The sequence below is a fragment of the Nannobrachium achirus genome (assembly GCF_963921795.1).
Source record: "Nannobrachium achirus genome assembly, chromosome: 18".
NCBI classification, from domain to species: Eukaryota; Metazoa; Chordata; class Actinopteri; order Myctophiformes; family Myctophidae; genus Nannobrachium; species Nannobrachium achirus.
Window position 1 is genome coordinate 32311246 of NC_137825.1, and position 20344 is coordinate 32331589.

Sequence of the window (20344 nt, forward strand, 5' to 3'; positions counted from 1 at the left end):
CCCTTAACTCAAGTTTTCAAATAATTGTAGTGGAGTAAAAAGTACAATATTTGCCGTCTATGTCTAACTCCATATGTGGGCATCCAACAGGGAAGGGAAAGACAAAGATTTGTGGAATCGAAAGCAACCAATTAAGAACCAGTGGCACCGGCTTCTCTAATTGGCCAACCCCAAGCCGTCAGGCTTCATGGATTGGACAGGGTTTGCGTCACGTTTGTGCGACGGTTTCAATATGAATGGCAGCAGGCTCGCAAACTCTGTATTTTGTTTACAGACTGCAGTATATTGTATGTCACCTTTCTCTAAAGTCAGATTTTTACTGTTTACTGAAATGCTGCGCTGGACACTTCATCTGGAAGGACCGGAAAAGGAGGACGGTTGTCCAAAGGGACAACAATACCATGCTGCCATAGCGGCGAGGAACAACGTGTACATTTTTGAAGGATTCAAGGAGAACGAGGAGAATATGAAGAGCCAGAAGATTGGCGTTCACATCTTCAACTGGGTGAAGCTTCCTCCAGAGACATCTCACCTTCACTGGGGATACACAGCTGTGCTCATAGAAGATACAGTCTACACCTGGGGAGGATTCGGGGGAGGGAAGTACTACAATGTGCTTTATGCATTTGATGTTGTGGCCCACAGATGGTTCAAACCCAGGGTTTCTGGGACTGTTCCAGAAGGCAGGTATTCCCACTCTGCCTGTGTGTTGGGGAATGTCATGTTTATCCACGGGGGATATACCAAGTTGATTAGACAAACTAGTGACATGTTCAGGTTGGACACCAGCACAATGGTCTGGGCTTTAATCAACACCAGAGGACCTCCACAAGCTTCACATGGTCACTCTGCCACCATCATCGGGACAAAGATGTTTGTATTTGGGGGCTATGGGGCCTGTGGGGTCAACTACACTAACATCTTCTACAACAACATCCGAGTGTTTGACACAAAGACCAACTGCTGGCTGAACACAACATCTTCCAGAAAACAGCTTCTTCCAGAAGCACGCTTTTATCATTCAGCCTTTACCTACAATGGAGAGCTGTACATATTTGGTGGCTTCACCGGAGATTACAATAAGGATTTGTGGAAATTCAGTCCAGAGACCTTCTCCTGGAAGAAGGTTGAGACCAAGGGGAGAGACCCTCGTCCAATGTATGGTATGTGCTGTTGCATGCTGGGAGATCGCATCATCCTCTTTGGAGGATGCAAGCACAGAGATAACACGCCCGCTGATGACCTGTTCATCTTAGACTTGAGTCCTAGTCTTAAGACATTATGTAAGCTAGCAGTTATTCAGTACGGTCTGGAGCAGTCTGAACTCCCACACAACATCAGGTGGGAACTGGCAGCCATTACAAAAGATCAATTGTGGCATGTTGTGCAAAACGGGCCACTCTCATGAAACAGGTCACTCCCACAAACTTCGGAAATCAATCGTAGCCAAGTGTAATGGAATGTCACAAATCTGACGCATATGTCTCAAATACAGTACAGGGCGGCTGTAGCTCACTGTCCCATTGCATTGCATTAAACCAGTAAGACTCCCTAATCGGGAGATAAGCGACCGTCAGGTCGCAGCGTGCTTTTAGGCCAAAATGTGTAGGAGCAGTGTCCAAAAATGTGTTTGAAAAAATCAGCCTGATGGTGGCGCTATATGGGACAGATCCATGTTGATCTTCTTCTTCTTCTTCTTTCGTGTGTCATCATCAGATGTCCAGATCAGTAGTGTTCAGCCACGCCCTCGTCTCAGGTCCCACATCGAAAAGGCCGGCCTCTGATGGTGGTTTATACAGGGGACAGGTGGTGATTATGTGGTCAGCGGTCTGCTCCGGCTCCCCACACTCACACGCTGCTCCGTCCGCCAGGCCCCACTTCCGCATGGATGCTTTATAGCGTCCGACACCAGTTCTCAGGCGGTTCAACAGACTCCATTGCCGGCGTGGCAGTTCTTCTCCTCTGATACCTCCTCCTGGGTCCTGGATGTAGCCATGGATGCGTGTTGGCCCAGCCGACTCCCACTCCCGCTTCCAGGCTGCCGCCAACCATGCCTCTGTAGACTGGTCCTCAGGGGTGGACCCGAGCAGATCTTGAGCCGCCTTGCTGTACGGCTGGCGGGACTTGAGTCTATTTGGAGGCAGTGCTGTTGTGGTGGTATTGTGCAGGATATGCCAGTGGTGTTTCTTGGCTTTCCTTGCTAGGGCGAGGGTAGCAGCCTCTCGTCGGAGGCCGGCCGGGGCAATTCCTGCTAGTACTGGCAAGTAGAACACGGGGGTGGGCTTCAGACAGCCAGTTATGGTCCTAAGAGCGTTGTTTATGGCAACGTCAACCTTCCTGGCATGTGGGCTCCTGCACCAGGCAGGGGCACAGTATTCGGCTACGGAGAAGACCAGGGCTTGCGTCGAGATTCTGAGCACGTTGGCGGATGCTCCCCAACTGGTACCGGCGAGACGTCGGATTAGTGAGACCCTAGATGTTACTTTGGCCGTCACTTCTTCAAGGTGTTGTTTGAAGGTGAGTGCTCTGTCCAAACGTACGCCAAGGTACCGCGGTGCTTGCTGGGACTCCAGACGATTGTTGTTAACGAACACATCAAGTTCCCTTCTTGCTTCCTTGTTGTTCAGATGGTAAGCTGCTGAGACCGTCTTGCCAATGCTCAGCTGTAGGCGCCACTTGCACAGGTAGGCTGCCAGGATTTCCATATCCTGGTTCAGGCCAGTTTCCATCGCCTCCCATGTTGGTCGCCCCATCATGATGGCCAGGTCATCGGCGTAGCCGTATTTCCGGGATGTTGTATCCGGTAGATCATGGATGTAAATATTGAATAGCATCGGTGCAAGGACAGATCCCTGTGGGACTCCATTCCTCAGCCTCCGGAGCCTGCTGCATTGTCCATCACTGGTCTTTAAGGTGAAGCTGCGGTTTGTGAGCATCTCCATGATGAATTTCACCATATGCCGGTCGGGGATGGTTTTTAGGAGCTTTAGGTGGAGGCCACGGTGCCAGACAGTGTCATAGGCGGCTGTAAGATCTATCAACACTACTCCAGCCTTCTCCTTTTGCTGAAAGCTGTCCTCAATATCCTGAGTCAGCAGTGTCACCTGGTCGACTGTTGACCGTCCGCGACGGAAACCGGCCTGTTCCCGTGGGAGCTGTGGGTCCACTATAGGCTCGATGCGGCTATGGATAATTCTCTCCAAGACCTTGAATGGGACGCAGAGCAGTGATATGGGCCTGTAGGATTTAGGGTCCTCGGCAGGTTTGTTAGGCTTCGGAAGGGCTATGACATCGGCACGGCGCCAGATTTTCGGGAGCTTGGATCTTCGATAGCATGCGGAGTAGAATAAGCAGAGCCATGCGGACGTACTTGCGCTCTGGTGGACCACAAACTCAGGGTGGATGTAGTCATGGCCTGGTGCCTTCCCTTGTTTGAGCTTCTTGATAGCCGCCTGGAGCTCAGCTGTTGTAAAATCTCCAGACATGTTGGCATCCACACTGGCTGCTCTACACAGGGAGGATACCTTGTGCGATACTGAACGGGCAAAGTTTTTATCTGCACCTGGGAAGCGGCCGTTCTTGAGGAGTTGGGACGCGATGGCATTTGCTGTTATTGGGCACTTGGGGACCGATGGTGTTCTGCCTGTCAGCTGGTTGATGGTCCTCCACGCCTTGCGGCTAGAATGGGTGAAGTCGATTGACTCAACAACTTCAGTCCACCTTGACCTTCGGGTAGCGTCCAGCTTCTGCAGGAGAGCAGTTGCAGACTCATCCACTTCTTCCCTGGAGCTTGCCTGCTGGTGGTCATGCAGGAGGTGGCTACACTCTTCATCCCATCCCGGGATGTAGTTTGCATTAAAGCCACGTGGGATGGTTTTTCTTGCTGCCCCAAGGAGTACTTCGCAGTAGGCTGCATATCCGGCGTCCACATCAGCAGAATCTGGGTCTGGGAGGAAGACTGATTTTCTTTCTGTCTCCTCTGTGAATGACTGCCAGTTTGCCTTTCGAAAGTTCCATCTCCGAACGGGTTTCCCTGCGACTGGCTGCACCAGAGATGGGACCTTTATGATGGATGGCCGATGGTGTGAGCGGGGGAACCTTTCCAGAACTTGTCTCTCGGGCTTTTGGGCCGTGTGACAGACGGCAAAGGCCAGGTCCGGGTTGGTGTGGGTGTTCCAACGTGCGGAAAAGAAGCTTGGCGGTTCTTTTGGGTCAAACAGCAGCAACGCATTGGCGCTGGAGGCCCATTGGCTTAATGTCTCTCCGTTTGGTGTTGTATGGCTATAACCCCAATCTGTATGTTGACAGTTGAAGTCCCCTGCGTAGATGGCGGGTGCAGGTGCCAGCGGGAGCGATGCCATGGTCAGCGTTGATGGTGGGGGCTTGTAGACATTGATGACCGATGTGGACTGCACTTTAGTAGACAGCCATTCAATGGATGAGCCTGGTGGGGATTGGCCAGTGGCTGTCCAGCTAAGGTCGTTCCTTACAAAGGTTGCAAGTCCATGCTGTTTGCTGTGAGTGGACCCAGCAAGTTGGAATCCTGGCAGCTTGAGGATGTTATCAGTGTCACAGTGTGTCTCCTGAAGGAGGACGGCTGCTACTTTGTGGGAGTCAGCGAGGTGGCGAGTGACTTCCAGTTTGGCGATGGTGAGGCCTTCTACATTGATCTGGAGCACTGACAGAACCTGGTGCTCGACGGTCGGGATGGCCACCCGTCCTGACGTGGACGTACGATGTCCCTCCGGCCTCTTGCGTCCCGGTCTGCCAGCTGGGTGATGACTAGTTGGCGACATTGGTTTCACAAGCGGGTCTCTCACCCTGACCTTGCTACTCACAGAGAAGACCACGTGAAGGTTGTCGTCCATCTTCCATGTTGATGACATGAGTGTAGACATACTGTGTAGCGATTTGCGTGATTTTAGGGCAACATCTGTAGGAGTAGTGTCCAAAAATGTGTTTTAAAAAATCGGCCTGAAGGTGGCGCTAAATGGGACAGATCCATGTTGATGACATGAGTGTAGACATACTGTGTACCTATTTGCGTGATTTTTGGACAAAAATTGTAGGTGCTGTGTCCATAAATGTGTTTTGCAAGAACCGGCCTCATGGTGGCGCTAGAAGAGGGTCATGTGAGAATTGATGGGTTGTGGTTGTGGTCTGGTAGGCAAGGAGTGTGTGTGACGGTCACAATAATTCAAGGCCTAAATGGGTTAAAGCACATATAACATGAATTTATTAGGGCTAGAATGTTGTCCTTCTCTCTGTGGTGTAAAAGGTGTCTCATTACCTGAGCCTCCACCTGCCAGCGGGAGATGGAAGTCTTGCCGTCGTAGCCGGGTTTGAACTGCAGGGTGACGGAGCGGGGCCCGATGTTGGAGATGGCTATGTTGGTGGGGGGGCCGGGAAGCTCTGTGCACACACATCAGAGAGAGAAAAATTATCAATTTAATCAATTTATTTAAAAATAAACAACATTCAAATGTAATCAGAAAACGCACATATCTCCTTGTATGGGCCGTGGATTTCCGTGCTCATACGGACACTCATACAAACACACAAAGCCAGACGTAGGAGCGGTTAAAAGTAATTGATTCGAAATCACGCTGTATTTTGGGTTAGGGTTCGAAAACACTAAAAACACTGAAAGAGGGGACAAATATTTAACTAAGATCCTCCTGGTTGCTGCGAAAAAAGCAATTACCAGGAACTGGCTCAAGGACATTACCCCGGACTACAAACAATGGAGGACAATCATGGACAATATTCAGGACATGGAACAATTAACCTTCAAGTTGAAAATAAAAGAAGAACTCCTTAATAAACAATGGGAAAAATGGTTAATGTATAAATTAAAAAAAAGAGATGCAAATATGAAAGTATACAATGTGAACCCCAATAGTATTGTATTTTTTTATTTTTGGTTTTACTGTATTTATGTTCGTTATATAAAAATGCAATCTTTAATAAAGACAAAATAAATAAAAAACAATGAAAGAATCTGATCTACAAGCTCACACTGAATCATCACAGTGCGACGCATATGTGAGCTTCTGGATCGGTAATTTTCAATATTTTTGCACGACACTGTTACATGACAGGTAAAGTATACTTAAGTGGTTATTAGATCCGTTGAAATGTTTAAAAATAATAAAATAAAAAAGGGCTTCTGGATTCTTTTTCTTCAAAAAACCTTAGAAGGATTTGAAAATATTCAAAGACTTGTATATCTGCTATTTTTCAATAGTTAAAGCGCAAAATAATGCGTTCCCAGTCTGGGTTAAACCCCCTCCCTCTATGAAGAACATTCATGGGGGACCCGCAGTGAATCCTTGTAACCAGGGGCCAGAATTTGGTGTGACACCTCTGGTTGGAGGGATGGAGAACGCTGAATAAACATTCATTCACACTTGAGCAGCCAAGGTTGTCAGACGTCCACTCATTACAACAGGATCAGCAAGAGAATAATTGATAGTTGCAACTCTAGAAAAGAGTAAAAAGAAAATATGAAAGTACAGTATAACAAATAGTGTTGTGCTCAATTCAATGCCCACTGTCTCTGAAGCACTGCAGAGCTTACTAGTAGGCTACTGTATGTGTGCCAAGGATATCAAATATGTAGGCATACACACATCGACATCTAAGAGAATCTTGTACTGATTTGTGTCTTCTAAATGCCGCAGGGAACGAGACAGAACGGTAACAAAAAGCCTTGTAACTTTTTGCTGCAGTACAAACTTTTTACATTATTTTGCCCTCACATCACACCAGTGGTGGGGGGCAAAAAAGTATTTGATGTTTTACTTGAGTAAAAATTGCAATACTACAATGTAGAAAAAGCTCTGCTCCAAGTAAATGTCCTGCATTCAAAATGTAGAGAGTACAAAAGTATTGGCATCAAAATATACTTAAAGTACCAAAGTAAAAGCAGTTTTTAAAAATGCGTCAATTTGTTTTCCAAAATAGCCGGTCCACAAACATTAAAACACGTTGTCAGGTTGTAGTTTGGCTATTTTTAAATAGCTGAAGTATAAATACAGGCATAGGGATTCAATGGTTAAGTAACTTGTAACTGAAGCTATCAAGACATTGTAATGGAGGACAATATTTGCCACTGAGATGCAGTGGAGTATATTGTATAACTCATTGAGTGCCTATCCCGAATTAGTTCGGGATATACATCGCATCCCAGAGTGCCTATCCCGAACTAGTTCGGGATATTAAAAAAAAAAAAAAAAAAAAAAAATTGAATTTTTTTTTTTGACATTTTTTTTTTGGACCCCATCAAATCTAGTGAACATGATTTCAATCGCGATTTTGCATGTTCCACCCCCATACAACCCCATCTAACATACAGGGCAGCCATGTTTGTTTACATAACATGTAAAACATAATGGCGATTATCTCAAGAATGCCTGAACGGATTTCCAATCGGATTTTTTTGTTTGAAAGCTGTGAACAAACTGCACAAATCCACTCCAATGCAATCCAGGATTGCATTGGATTTTTTAGAGCTCATTCTTCTCTGTTTTTTTCCCATGCATGAGGTGTGCAAGGTTTAATCATGGCTAAGTTGACGAAAATAAGGCTTCTAAAATGCTTGGTAGCCAATAGCTAACTTCAAGCTAACTTCATCCTCTTCCTGTACATGCACAAAGGAAAGTGTTCAGGCAAGTCATGGCTGCAGGGCTTCTGCATATACCAGCATATCTCTATGGGATTTTCTATGGCCACTGGGCGCCCTCTAGTGGTGAAAGGGTGGCACTATAAAAGGCATGGTCACACCCAACTTTATTCTACCTATGAGAGTGGATTCTGCCAATGCATTTCAATGGGAATGGAGCGGTTTGCTGCCATTTATGGTTTTCTGCATTCCCATTGAAATTAGAGATGGGACGTTCGCGAACGAATCGAGTCTTTTGAACGGCTCTTTGAAATGAACGATGGGATCCGGTTCGCAGTAGCCCTGGGAGCCGTTCCTTTCTAATGAACACAGTGGTGTAAAAAGTACTCAAATTCTTTACTCATTAGTAAAAGTATCAATACTGCAATGTTGAAATATGCCACAACTAGAAGTTCGGAATTCAAAATGTAAAGTAGTAGGCTACACAAGTATTGGTATCAAAATGTACTTAAAGTACCAATAGTAGAAAGTACTCATTATACAGAATGTTTTCCAAGGAATACAATTTAGAAAAATCATTAGAAAATAGCGTTGCGACGCATTAGGAGCTTGTAGATCGGCTATTTTCAAATGGCAGAAATGTATATATGGCAGAAATGTATAATAGGGTTTAAGTAGCCTGATTTGTAATCATAGTCAAAATCTACAAAGTAACTAAAATGAGCCAGTCTTTTGAACAGCTCTTTGAAAGGAACGGATCCCAGAGATCCAGCTCACTTCAAAGAACCATAAATCCCATCTCTAATTGAAATGCATTGGCAGAATAAAGGTGCGGTGTGAACCTGCCATAAAACATTGAGAATTTTACTCTTTACTCAAGTAAAACAAACTAAAAAAAACAGTATTTGAGTAAAAGTACTTTGTTACTTCCCACCACTGAGTGCAACTTTTTTCATTTCCCCCACACGAAAACAGGCTTTGATTGATTTGTGTGTCAGAGGCTGCAGTGGATGGAAATTCAATCACCCCACAGCGCTCTCTTGTGGCCACAGGGATTCGGCAGGCGAAACTAGTGAACTTGACTTAATTCCCTCTCCTCTCTCTCTCTCCCCTGTGCTCTGAAACTCCAGCTCTAAGACTGGGAGGCAGATTAGATTCTGGGAGAGCGAGAGAGAGAGAGAGAGAGATACTTTACACACAATATACCAAGGCACCAGACAATACTATGAATGTCAATTACATTGCAGTTATCTAGAGATATGATTGCACCTGATATCCCCTACTGTTTATATATTTAGCTGAGCCAACAATGAGAAATGATTTATTATTATTCCTCCGCCCACACAATTGGGGGAAGCAGAGTACTGTCGGGTGGAAACCTTGAATGTCAACAAGACGAGTTGAAATATGTACAGCAACAAGATAAAAAAGCAACTGTCCGTGTATGCATGCATGTGTGCAACTCCTCGTTGTAATTAGAACGGCAGACTCACTCCAAATCTTCCATCATAATCTGAATGAAGACTATCACCTCTTCATACTCCACCTTAGGCCGTAGCATGTCAGTGGTTCTCAAACCTTTTCATGTGAAGGACCCCCAAAATGATATTTATTTTGCCACGGACCCCCATTCAACATATTTAGTTCCAGGGACCACCCAGAAGCAAAACTTGAGTTACAAACGTTCCCTTTGAAAATACATAGGCCTATATTCAAAGATTTGCACACATTTTTACGACTTTTTCAAAAATAGCAGATCTACAAGCTCGCAGTGAGCTTGTATGTCTGCTATTTCTCACTGGTTAAAGCATTCAATAGGTCTAGGCCTAAATGGGCTAGAGATATGATTGCACCTGATATCCCCTACTGTTTATATATTTAGCTGAGCCAACAATGAGAAATGATTTATTATTATTCCTCCGCCCACACAATTGGGGGAAGCAGAGTACTGTCGGGTGGAAACCTTGAATGTCAACAAGACGAGTTGAAATATGTACAGCAACAAGATAAAAAAGCAACTGTCCGTGTATGCATGCATGTGTGCAACTCCTCGTTGTAATTAGAACGGCAGACTCACTCCAAATCTTCCATCATAATCTGAATGAAGACTATCACCTCTTCATACTCCACCTTAGGCCGTAGCACTTGCCATAGCCTTGATGACCTTGCAGGCTTATGCAAAGGCTAAAATGCAGTGGCGTCAGTTCAGAAAAAGCTAAGTTATGGCAACATGACTGGTGTCTTAAAACACCAGTCATGTTGCCATGATACCTTAGCAACAGGCATGATGCATTTATTTTAAGAAGTTCATTCTATTTTTCTCCCCTTTTCTACAGTTTCTTGGGCTGGATATGGCAGCCTGGAACGGTTGTTCAAGTGCAGCTAAACTTGGCATGTTAGTAAATGTGCCACAATTAACAATAATGCATGTGGGGGGGTCTCCGAATTATTTTGGGGGGTCCCCAGGTGATTAACTTAATGTGAAACATTGTTTTCTCGCTCAACAGTGAACAAACCAACAAGTTTAAGTGTATAGAGGGTATCTGCATATTTTCTATAGTGACAATTTAAGGACTTTTTAATGTATCTAAAATGACAAATTAGACATTGGTCAAATTGTCAAATATAAGAGGCTGAAATTGTGAAAATAGTCAATCAACATGCTCACAACGCCTCGCAACAAAATGTAATGCCTCAGCTCTTAGTGCTCGTCAGGGTGGGGGAGGGGTGGGGGGGGGGTCCCCGGTAAAAATATGATTATGTTGGTCGCGGCCTGAAAAGGTTGAGGACCACTGACGTAAAGGATGATTGTGACAGGATGCGTTCTCAGCCTTACAAAATCTGTTATTTTCGCTGCACGCCACTCGCGTGCAACCAAGTCTAAATAACGCATAACTAATGGTTGGGGTGAGACCTGACTTTCCCTAATTTGGCCTAAAACGCAGGTCCTCACCCATACTAATGTAATCCACAGATTTACGTGCCTCCGTCGTAAAAAATTACACGCCTCCGTCGTAAAATAAAATTAAAGCCCTTCACAATCTAAATCATTTGCTTGATCACCCCGGCGATGCATTTAGCTGCCGCCTCGGTCGGGTGGAAATGTCCCAAACTGTTACTTTTCAGGATTCAAATTCAAAAGCATCAAAAGCAGCAGATCTACAAGCTCGAAACATGTCATTTTGCACCACGTTTTAAGCTTGCGGATCTGCTACTTTTGATGCTTTTGCGTGACGCTGTAGTATGATCAAGTAGGCCATTAATTTACAACAAAAAAAGTGAGCGGTGGATTTAGGCAGTTCATTTCATTAAGTTATACTGTGTGTGTGTGTGTGTGTGTGTGTGTGTGTGTGTGTGTGTGTGTGTGTGTGTGTGTGTGTGTGTGTGTGTGTGTGAGAGTGTGAGCCTGGGCTGCTCAACAGCGCCACTTGGTCACCCAGCGGTATTGCAGCTCATGCTACATACAAAGTTGCATACATACACACACAGTTGTGCATAGGAGACGGTGTTCCACTGCTCCAAAAACACACACACACACACACACACACACACACACACACACACACACACACACACACACACACACACACACACACACACACACACACACACACACACACACACACACACACACACACACACACACACACACACACACACACACACAAAGTTAGAAGAGATGGAGATGAGAGGTTCCGGCCCGACAGCAAAGAAACAGTATTTCTCCGGGTGGGTGGGTGGGGGGGGGGAGTTACGGGCGGACCAGGTGCTATCTTTACACATACAGTAAAGTGCAAGTAATCACCATTCGGGGGCCTATAACGGCCCGCTCCACGGTCCCCAGCCCTTCAATATAACGCTCTTTCATTTGACAGCCTCCTCAGACGGATCGTAGAGTCGGGGAGCGCCGCATAGCGCCAGCGGCTCCCGGCGTAATTGATTGCGGCTATTGTAATTCTATCATGCAATTTAGTGGCCTTTTAATGGCCGACCGTAAAGAAACGAAATGGAAATGATCCCGCAGGGTTCCCCGGATGGAGCGGGGGATGGGAGGCGGGGAGGACTTTTAGTTTTATATTTGCCGAAACGATTATTCGATCTGATTCGCAGTGGTGGAAAAAGGTACTCAAGATCTTTTACTTTTTAGGTAAAAGTAGCAATACCGCAACGTACGGTAGAAGTACTCTGTTACAAAAGTCTGGTATTAAAGATAAGTATTGGTGTCAAAATATAGTTAAAGTACCAAAATCCTGCAACAAAATTTCAAATTTTGAAAAATACAGATCGACAATCCCACAATGCATTGCAATGTTACGTCGCAGCATTAATTCGCACTGGCTGAAGTGGTTAATGTAAGTTTTGTAAAAAAAGCCCAGGTGTGTGTGTGTGTGTGTGTGTGTGTGTGTGTGTGTGTGTGTGTGTGTGTGTGTGTGTGTGTGTGTGTGCATTCATTGGCTATGTGCTTTATGATGCTGCTAATGCTGTGGCAGCGGGCTGCGCGGGGGCCAGCTGGGGATTGGGTTTCATTGCGTCTGGCGCCAGATGACACAAGGCGCGCTCAGCCGGCCGCTGAGACGTTTTAAATCTGCTGGGTTCGCACTTCACAGTCAGAGCAATACGCCACTAGTGGCATGATAATATCTACCTCCCCGCGTACGTGGGTGGTGTGCACTGAAAATATCCAATCTCTAAACTCAATCTGTAACAGTGTGATGCCTCGTTGTGAGCGTGCAGATCTGACATTTTTGGCTATCGTTCCCCCCCAAAATACGGATGACTGGGATTCAAGTGGTTAAAAACATGTGAAAACAGGCATGCGGGGCTGAGTAGGTAGAGAGGCCGCCTGGGAAGGTCACAGGTTCGATTCCCGGCCCCCGCCAATGTGTCGAGGTGCCTCTGAGGAAGACAGACAGTTAACCCCTAACTGCTCCCCCCACTCGGGACGTGTTCAACTGAGAAGCGAAGCTGGAAACTGAAATTAGGTGTAATTCATAGACTGTAAAAAAAATATGGACGATGCGAAGCCATTGGTTTCTATGCGGCGAAAATTACGTTTTTTTGTCCCTTGTATGGGTGTCACCATCATTGTTTGAATGGTACCCCAGGAATCATAAGGAATGCTATTGGCTGGAAATAAAGCACACGAAGAAGAACACAGCCGGCTCGTATCAGTTTAGTTGGCCACGCCCCCCGCAACTTTATCATCAATTTTAACATAAATGGGACCATATTTGCACAAAACGTATATCATGGTAATTGAAAGGCAGTTTTTCACTAGCGACAGGAACCAAAAAGTATTTATGACGATGTTTATTAAGGTTAGAAAATCAAAAAGGAAAATGAATGGTGTCCAGTGGAGAACAAATCTTTTTGCTACCTCGTGGGGGGAAAACAGCGCAACTAGCGGCCAATCATGGGATCTTTCTCTTCCGGGAAAGCTTCATGAATAATCCAGGCAACAACACCCCTGGTGTAATTATAATTATTAGAATTCCATTTTAGGCTCAACGACAGATAAGAGAATTAAAAACACAATTCTGCCAGATTGGGGACAGATTGCTGTCAGTAACAAACTCAATGCTCCGTGAAGCACAGTAACTTGACAGAACTTGGGTACTGTGCTTGTACGTTGGTATCTGCACTTTAATTGAGTATTTGTGTTGTTTGATTGTACGTAATATTTCACCAAGAGCGTCTATACCAGTAGTCCAACGCGGGCCGCAAATGGCCCGTGGGCCGCCTATTGGGGAACCCTGGTCTATACTTTGTATAATACTAAAGTATTATTGGTTTGGTACTTCCCCCACTGTCAGCGCTCTCTCACTGCAGGGTTTCGATTAGCCAGTGATTAGCTGGTCCCATGCAGATCTAAATGGATAGAGTGGCTGAAATCCCCACGTCTCTAATGAGGCGACGGCGGGAGGCTTTTTGCTGAGCACCTGATGTTGAAAAATGACCCGCCGCCACAAACTTTTCTGCCTAATTAGTTCAAAATATGTTTTTAGTTTTTAGTTTTTTTGGTGTAGCACAGGTTTTAGCCTGTGGGGAGGGATAATTCGTTTTGTGCATTTGCATTCGCTGGCATTTTTCTTTCTTTCTTTCTTTCTTTCTTCTTTGAGCGATTGCTCAATAACATTTGCCTGTGGGGTGCAGTGGTGCACAGAAGCAGACAACAAGCAAGGGAGCTTGGGTGGCACGGTGCCCATCACCACCGCAGTGTCTTGGACTTTGAACCCACCGTGGTGCAAGTGGCCAGGTGGGCGAGGGTGATCCGGATCAGAGCTGATGGCACTCCCAGCTAGGGATGGAGATCGTTAATTTTTATTGATAATGAGCACCTTATCGATCCTGCTTATTGAGCCGGGCTTTTATCGAGCCCACTATTGAGCCGCGTCTTATGATATTTTGTGGAAAGATGTGAGATACCATCTATGAAGATGACAATTGATAAAAGTATCAAATATTATCATTAAATATCATAAATAAATCGTTCATTAGTGTGCAATGTGTTTCATATATTATGAATAGTACTGTAATCATTTCTTGATCGCCTCTTGTCTTGATTGTTTAAACATGACGTCATGGGTCGCTATGCTCGATAACAAGCTTGATAGGCCCAAAGCTTAATGATACCGGGTACTCAATAAATCTGTTATCGACTTTGTAACGGACCCTTGTTTCAAGCTCCATTCCTACTCCCAGCTCCACCAAGTACCTGCAACCAAAAAATAAGAAAAAAGTAGGAGCCCCAAAACACGTACCTGGCGGGACGCCAGAGGAGATGGTGGAGGACGACAGCTGCCCCTGGCCCTTGGACGTCATGCCGGCCACCTCGATGGTGTAGGTGGTGAGGGCGGTCAGCCCGGTCACCCGGTACTCCAGGGTGACGTTGGGCAGGTAGTGGGTCACCCTGGTGTTGGTCCGGTTGTATTCCTCCCACGAGATACGGTACCCTGGAGAGAGAGGGGAGGGGAGGGGAGGGGAGGGGAGGGGAGGGAGACTTTGAGGCACTTTGAGTGACAAACGTTGGGACAAACGCTCACCCCCAAATACGATTTGGTCGTTGTCGGGTGGAAACCTTTTATGTCCGAAACCGTTCGTTTAGTATTTATCATTTTAAAAATGATCTAAACTAGTGAAAATAGCAGATCTACAAGCACACAATGCCTCGCACCGCAAGGCGTTGTGTGCTTGTCAGATGTCAGATGTCATAGAAGTCATAGGACTTTCACATAACGAATAACTGAGTAAGCATGTTTGGGCTCTCACAGCATATCTCCCTATATAGTACATGGATCTCCATATATGGTAGAGCTTTGGGGTCCAGGAGCGCCGAGGGCCAAGCTAACAGAAAAATTATAATTAAATGAACGTCATTAAAACAAAATAAATCTAATAAAACACATTAAATCTGGGTTATGATTGCATTCCCTCAACCCACCCTCACCACTCGCCACCAGTGTTCTCTCACCCTCTCAATGTTAAAGCAATTAACAGCTCCATATTTTGCCATCTCAACATCATCATGTGATTCTATTATGCTTCAGGTACCATTCCTCGCTGCCTGATAAGTGATAATTGTGAATGTTCCGCACGCACACTCAATCCTGTTACATTTCACAATTTTAAAGATGTGATGATCAGTGTTGCCGGCGCACGCACGGGTGAACATTTCTATTTCCTCATAATGTGAGAGAGTTCTCAGAAAGATTTTGCATGGCCTTCGGCTGAGCAGTGCTCCAGATTTACAATAAAATCTTGAGGTTGACTTTTTGGGAAAAATTAAGCTATTATGCTCTGTAGCAAACAAAGGCTTAAAATGTCATTATCCCTCTTTAACCACCACAAATCGACAGACTTTTGCAAGTAATTAGCTTGAAAAAGAATGAAAAAACTGTTAACGATCATATCACACCACTTGTCGTGGTTGTGTTAAGTTTCAATTTCTGTTTCTTCTCTGCCCCACACCTTTTTACTGTTGTACGCTACAGGCTTGCCTGCCAGTGAGGAGCCCATATCGGGATGAGGACATAGAACTCTCTGTCTGACTCCTGTGCACGGTGCGAGCACAGCGTGCCTACATGTGTGCATTTGCACAGAACAGCTGAAATAGTATGAGTCAACTTGTGACTAGATCTGCATTAGAAAATATCTTAATGACCTTAATATGTGATTAATATTAATTGTACTCAGGTTTACGTGTGTGTAAATAGTAGCAGGAAACATGTTTGTATAGGAAATGACTAGTCTTTAGGTTAGTTTTAGTCTTTGTAAATCTTCTCAAGGAATGCTGTGTTGCTTTTATACCGTGTATGAAGACGCTCACCGGTAAACCCATGCAAAGTAGCCATGTGACGCGTTCTAGCGTGCACTCGTTCTAGGGGGATGCATTCCAGCGTGCGCGCGCATGCACCGTACCCGTGCCGTACCTGCGCGTGAAAGATTACTGGCCACACGCCGTGGTGTCCTCTGAAGTGTCCACAACACCACTGGTCCTGACCCAAGTATCAGTATTATGTGAGGTTTTGGGAGTGAGAGAGTAGAGGAGGGTTTTACCCGTCAGAATGCCGTTCTTCTCGTTGGGCTCCCTCCAGCTGACTTTAAGAGAGGTGTCCAGGATGTCCGTGAAGCTCAGGTGACCCACAGCGCCGGGGGCTAAAGGTAGGGAGACACACAAATACACAACAACAACAACACGGTCAAACAAACACACATTTGGCTTGTAAACCAAAAAAAAGAAACATCATGGTGGGGTTCCGTTGTGTCTACAAGCTCACGTATACTATCTATGCTTTTTTTTTTATAGACAATTCTTACCCCGTTTTCAATGAATTCCTCCCCACACACACTGTGTGGTCACTGCTGTTGTATCCTAATGACTCACCTGCACCACAGTGGATTCGAAACGACAACCTTGGTGGTGGTGCAGCAGGGACTTTTCCACTGCCCCATGAAATATGCAATAAAAGATTTAAAAAAGAGAGATATATTGCCCACATTAACTCAAACTCTGCCATCAAAATACCCCTTTGTACCCCTTCTCTGCCATGCCCGTAGAGCCCGTAAATGTAATAAAAATGAATTAAAAAACATTTTTTTATCGAACCGAACTAAAATAGGCCGGAACTAATGCTCCGTGATCGGTTTCTACACGGACACATTATTGAGCGGACAACTTTAACATTGGAGTCCCTGAACCGGAAGCGGAAGTCCGTCCTCTATTTTGGCCCGTTAACTTTCTGTCTGCACTCCGCGGCTTACAGATGGAGAACTTATTGATCAATTGAAAAAGTTTCAACGGATTTGAGAAGCTGATGGAATACGCGAACACACGATGCATAAGCAGTGTCCGATCACGCACGATGGGAACTGGACGAGCGCCCACGTTAACAGGTAGGAGAAGCCGGCAGTGAAAGACATAGAGAAATTAACGGGCTTTACGGCCGTAAACTACAAATGAGTTAATGAACCCTGACTGTTGGCTCGCTCCGCCAAAGTAGAGCTATAGCTTTCTTGACGCGATGGGGTTGTGGTGGGTTCGATCCCGGGGCGCCACACTCGTTCGTTACAACATATCTTATGATTTTGTGTCTTATGCCGTATATTCTTCCTGTCTGAGACACTAAGGAGGAACTCCTATAAAGAAGAGGCTGATAACAAGGTGCTGTAAGAGTTTCTAGGTGTCTCACAGAGAACTTGTCCCAATTATGGGTGAGAGGAGGCAGGGTGTAGCGGATCATTAGCAGCAACATCTGTACCAGCTCGGCTTCAACATGAATTATACATGATGGGATGGATGGCCCAGTGTGGACCTCTGTACTGAGGGACACTCATCTCCACTCCGCACCGCGGGAGTGACAGGGGCTGTGTGTGTGTGTGTGAGAGAGAGAGAGCTAAAGGGGTAAATAGGTGTGCGAATCGCGATTCCAGTTCATTGTCATCACTAAGCTATAACGGAGGCGCACCGTCTCAAGCGAACTTGAGCCAAATAGTGAGCTAAAGCTAGCGAGTAGCCGTGCCAAATGTTGTGAAGACACAGAATCGTAAATCATGTTTTGCAGAGAGCCTTTTTCCCCCAATTAACTGGCCAATCACAGTGCGTCATTGCACAAGCGGTATAGGCTTGATGCCTGAAAGTCAAGTGACCACCGTCTTTCTCGATAGCGCGCGACACAATCGCAGCACGTGCGACGGAGTGACAACTTAAGCCCAACCACACCAATGATTCGCCATGCAACTCCTCGCAACCAAACAGTCTGCGATGTTGCATGTAGTTGCACACAACCGTTATCCCCAATGGCAGTTCCAAGGAGGTGCATTGGTGAGGAGTGTCCTCAAAACTGTTTTGTAGCAAGGAGATGCGACTATACTGTACTGTAGTTGCATTGGTGTAGATGGGGCTCTATAGGCGGTGTGACTCACTGTCCTCGTGCGTGCGCAGGGCCCTGGCGGGGCTGCGGGGCCCGTCCCCCGGCGTGGTGAAGCACAGCACGGAGGTCTGATACTCGGTGAACTTCTTCAGGCCCGGCACGTAGCCCACATGCACGCTGTCCTGGAAGTTGGGCCGCACTGTCACCGCGCTCACATCGTCCTCGTGGCCGGGCTCCCATGCCAGCAGCTGAGAGAGAGACACAGAGAGAGAGAGACACAAAGAGAGAAACAGAGAGAGACAGAGACAGAGAGAGAGAGAGAGAGAGAGAGAAAGAGAGCGAGAGAGAGAGAGAGAGAGAGAGAGAGAGAGTATTTTGTCGTTGTCGGGTGGAAACCTTTTATGTCCATAATCGTTCGTTTTTATCATTGTCATTTTAAACCGATTTAAGTACGTGAAAATAGCCGATCTACAAGCACACAGCGCCTTGCGGTGCAAGGCGTTGTGTGCTTGAAGAACTGCTGTTTTCACTAGTTATGTGTGACAGTTTTGTGTGACAGTCTTGTACGATGAAGCAGGGCTTTACTTTACGAGAAAACATATCACATTTTTAAACTTGGAGATACAATGTTTCTGCCCGACAGTGATGATTTTACACTAGGAGAAATACAACAATGTGCGAACACAGCAGCGAGATTTGTGAACTGATTTGTGATAAAAGAAGGCTAGGGAATGGAATACTTCACATGCAGTATAAATAGAGCTGCTACCTTTAAACACATTTTAAATATGAGGCTATTTTTTTGTATACTATTTAAAATCATTTTGAGGAAAAAAATGCTATTTGTTCCAAAGCGACTGCAAAAGACCGCTGCTATTTGTTTCAACAAGCTTTATACACTAACATGTACTATAACAACAACATGTTACATATCTCTGATTACACAATGATGTACCTCCTTCAACTGTATATGTGTGTCCCCCTTTTCAACAGTTGGAACCTGGCATATATGTTTAAATAGCATGCTATCTAAATTACATTTTAACATTGTGGAGAAACAAACAACAAGTAACAAAATCATGAGAACAAAATGGCAGAGTGGCAAAAAAAGCGAGGATGAAAATGACATATCAGACAAGTGCAAATGCTTTCTCCCATTAAATCACACTTTTGTCTCTAGCTTCGTCGTGGTGTGAAGTCACGGCAGAGCCATTTGGCAGCTGAAGCTGTCGCATGCATTCAGACTGACATCAGCTGAATGCATCCCGTACTGAATGCAGACATTACAGCATGTTGCTATAGAAGGTAGACTGAAGTGTAGGTAATAATAATTAGTCCCTAGAGCCCCTGAATCTTGATTGATTGATTGAAGACTTTATTAGAAGTTTGCAAAGGAAAAGGTACAGTTTCATGACGGTACAGTTCACTGGTACAAGGTCTACTAAAAGGAGATCCTAGAAAAGACTAAGCTTATTTCCATAGGAAACCATTGAAGTATCTCATATACAGGGACGGCGGGAGGGGGGGGGGCGGGGGAGGGCTCTAGCCCCCTCTAGTGGAGGCTTAGCCCCTGCTCAGCCCCCCCTCCCCACAGACCCAATTGTAATGAAAAATATTTACAGAATAAATAAATAAAAGATAATAAATATGTGAAAGAAAATGGACTTGCTTCTATGTAAAATCATACAATAAAATGTATTTTCTATAAAGATAATTCTTTGCTATGAGTCTGCATGTCACATGATCTTGCGTGCTGCTAGGGGTAGTCTTGGATTGGTTCCTGAAAATGTAACACTATTTAGTCTACTTCCTGGTGGCTGTCAAAACTATAAACAGTCAGTCAGTGTGTGATGCGGCTAGCAGCAGGGCTAGTCATAGTATGAGATCCCATAACTCTATGTATGAGACAGACAAAACGGCGGAGATTTTTGCAGCAGACAACCACAATATCACCGCTCACGGCGTCACGCGCATCAAATACCGAAGTGTTGAAACGGCACATCTGCCGGCAGTGCGAGCCCCAGACACACACACGCTCCCAAGAATAGGAACGCTCCAAATTGTACACGAGCACATAGTAGCCTACGACGTCCTTTATTATACAGTGCTCTGCCTCCCCAGACCCCCGCACCAACATGCTAACAGTGACCACCAAATGCTTGCAACAACAGCCAGAGAACCCACATACAGTGGTTAGCATGCAGTTAAGAGTGTCACCAGTTGGCTGCCTCAGTGGCAAACAGGTTTGGGCCCTGTTATGGCCCAAATCCGGCAAGTCTGGCTGACTATGGCTTGTGTGCCACACATCTTCAACGAGCCATCAGTGTCTCTAGTACACTCTACATCATAA

The 20344-nt window shown here is 45.5% G+C and overlaps 1 protein-coding gene across 1 annotated transcript in view; it reads right to left on the reverse strand.

Annotated features, from left to right (window-relative positions):
- Nucleotides 1-20344, reverse strand: part of LOC308303245 (protein sidekick-2-like) — a gene marked incomplete at its 3' end in the record, with an annotated part of 219311 nt that overhangs the window by 80549 nt on the left and 118418 nt on the right. Inside the window, exons 18-21 of the mRNA XM_080747572.1 lie at nucleotides 18047-18242; nucleotides 16181-16279; nucleotides 14386-14577; nucleotides 5291-5412 (exon numbers count right to left, since the gene is read on the reverse strand). Of these exons, the coding sequence (XP_080603698.1) occupies nucleotides 5291-5412; nucleotides 14386-14577; nucleotides 16181-16279; nucleotides 18047-18242 (609 nt within the window). The remainder of the gene's footprint in view (nucleotides 1-5290; nucleotides 5413-14385; nucleotides 14578-16180; nucleotides 16280-18046; nucleotides 18243-20344) is intronic.